General features: G+C 43.5%; 1 protein-coding gene across 1 annotated transcript in view; it reads left to right on the forward strand.

Annotated features, from left to right (window-relative positions):
* nrxn3b (neurexin 3b) overlaps positions 1-2,500 on the forward strand; it is a 523,292-nt gene that overhangs the window by 197,902 nt on the left and 322,890 nt on the right. Inside the window, exon 9 of the mRNA XM_063223293.1 lies at positions 1,860-2,014. Within this exon, the coding sequence (XP_063079363.1) occupies positions 1,860-2,014 (155 nt within the window). The remainder of the gene's footprint in view (positions 1-1,859; positions 2,015-2,500) is intronic.

Below are 2,500 nucleotides of genomic sequence, written 5' to 3' on the forward strand. Positions count from 1 at the left end.
CCTATGTTACCCGGGTCCTATGTTCCCCAGGTCCTATGTTCCCCTGTCTTTCAATGGGACCGGGGAACTTAGGACCCTTTTTCTAAAAAAGGGTTCTATGTTCCCAGCATTGTATGTTTCCGAATTTTCAAATTGTGCCCTTCCCAAAACCATCCCTAAACCTAACCTGTCAGTAATGCAATGTTTCTGAGTTTTAAATTTGTGCCTTGACCAAAACTATTCCTAAACCTAACCTGTCAGAGGTGCGACAACAACCTGCGCTTTGCCATGCGGCAGCAGTCTATTTTGAAGCAGAGGGGAACATAGAACCCTTTTTTGAGAAAAGGGTCCTAAGTTCCCCAGTTGAGGGGAACATAGGACACGGGGAACACCAACCTGGCAGGTCGGGAGTCTAACCGGCAACCTTTTGGCTACAATTCTGACGCCCTACCCGCTTACCCATGAGTGCCCAAAGATGGATAGAAGAGCCTGGAGTCCTCATTTAACTTAACTAAAATGGAGCTGTGGGATATCTATTAGCTGGTTTAGCACTTACCATAGATGACCTCAGCCAGACTTAGCATTGGTGTGTAATTCCAAGAGGTTGGTTCAGTAGCTAACCAGGTTAGCCCCTTTGTGCAGAGCCACTGTTATATTATACGTATACGCAGTGGTGTAGTCTACTTTTTTATGGTGGGTATACTGTATATTTGAGAATTTTTTGAAGTGGGTATACTGTATATATTAGTGCTATTCTAAATAATGGATCAATCAATTTTAAGTGGGTATACTGAAATCCCTGAAATTTTGAAGTGGATATACTCCGTATACCTGCGTTCTACGTAGACTACACCACTACGTATACGCAGGGTGCGATTTGTCATAAAACTATAAGGGGGGGGTATGTTTCAGATTTTAAGCAAAATCAATGGAATTACATTAAACTGTGATTAAAATCATGTAGAAAAAATGGCGAGAAGAGGGGTCATATGCTATGATGTGCTATGCTATGATGTAGTTTAGTCTTTTCAGCAAAGAGTGAATGCAGCTGCACAAAAAGGCTACGATAACCTTGAGGTAGTGATACATTGTGTAATAGAAGAGCCTGGAGTCCTCATGTCCTTAGCATAACAACAGTTCTCGATTAGCAGATTTAGCACTTCTTGCTGGGCAGGATATAGTTTGGTGTCCTAGTGTGTTGGTAGTCATACATCTGATCAACCACAGCTGATCTAAGTAGGCTACGTACAGTATATACTGAGTATTCGTGAATAACCATTGTCAATGTAATGTTTAATGTGTCATTTCACTTAACAATCTCCTTCTGTGGGACTTTTGGGTATTACTGGTGCCCCACAGACATTTGGCACCCTACTGATGAACCTTTTTCATTGTAAGGGCCACTTCAAATTTTATTACGTCCTTAAGGGCTGTACTATGAGCACAAACCAGGATTTCTCCCTGCATTTTAGGCCTCTATATTGAAGGCGGCCACCTTTACGACAGACCCCACATTCAGGTCCTGAAAATGTAACTTCATTATATTGGACATGTAATTTCCAAGATTCCTTTACAAATAATGCCCTATTTCATGTGAAACGACATAACAATAAAATTATATTAGGGTCCATATTTGACGGCTGTAACGGCCGTAAACGGCCCTCGAGACGTATGTTCCCCACCCCTGGCCTATGCCTATCTCCAACCCTTTCTTCCTGTAATTCATTCTAATTAATTCTTTATTTACATCAGACTCAAAATCAAGACAGCAGTCAAAAAATTACATAGAGAAGTTAAGAAAAGAAAAATAAGAAATAAAATAAGTTGACTTAGTCAGGCTCATCACTTATTGTAACCTTGTTTTTGGGAATATTCCTCAGCTCGCAGGATGGCATCAAGGTGTCCTGCAGCAAACCCACGGGCAAACACTGCGACTCCAACCCCTGCAAGAACAACGGCAACTGCAAAGAGGGCTGGAACCGCTTCATCTGCGACTGCACCGGCACCGGCTACTGGGCCAGGACCTGCGAACGAGGTACTGTACACACATGCATACATACGTACTCACACACACACACACACACGTATGCACGCGCACACACACACACACGCACACACACACACACACACACACACACACACACACACACACACACACACACACACACACACACACACACGTATGCACGCACGCACACACACACAAGTGTGCGCGCACACACACACACACACACACACACACACACACACACACACACACACACACACGTATGCACGCATGCACACGCACACGCACACGCACACGCACACGCACACACACACACACACTGTATCCCTCTAATTCTCTCTCTCTCTCTCTCTCTCTCTCTCTCTCTCTCTCTCTCTCTCTCTCTCTCTCTCTCTCTCTCTCTCTCTCTCTCTCTCTCCTTCCCTCTCATTCTAATCTACATTATCTATCAAACTCACAAATTATTAATATGTTTGTCTAACTGCTGCCTATACATTTCAAGCCCATGTATTG

This window comes from Engraulis encrasicolus, chromosome 18 (assembly GCF_034702125.1).
Source record: "Engraulis encrasicolus isolate BLACKSEA-1 chromosome 18, IST_EnEncr_1.0, whole genome shotgun sequence".
NCBI lineage: Eukaryota > Metazoa > Chordata > Actinopteri > Clupeiformes > Engraulidae > Engraulis > Engraulis encrasicolus.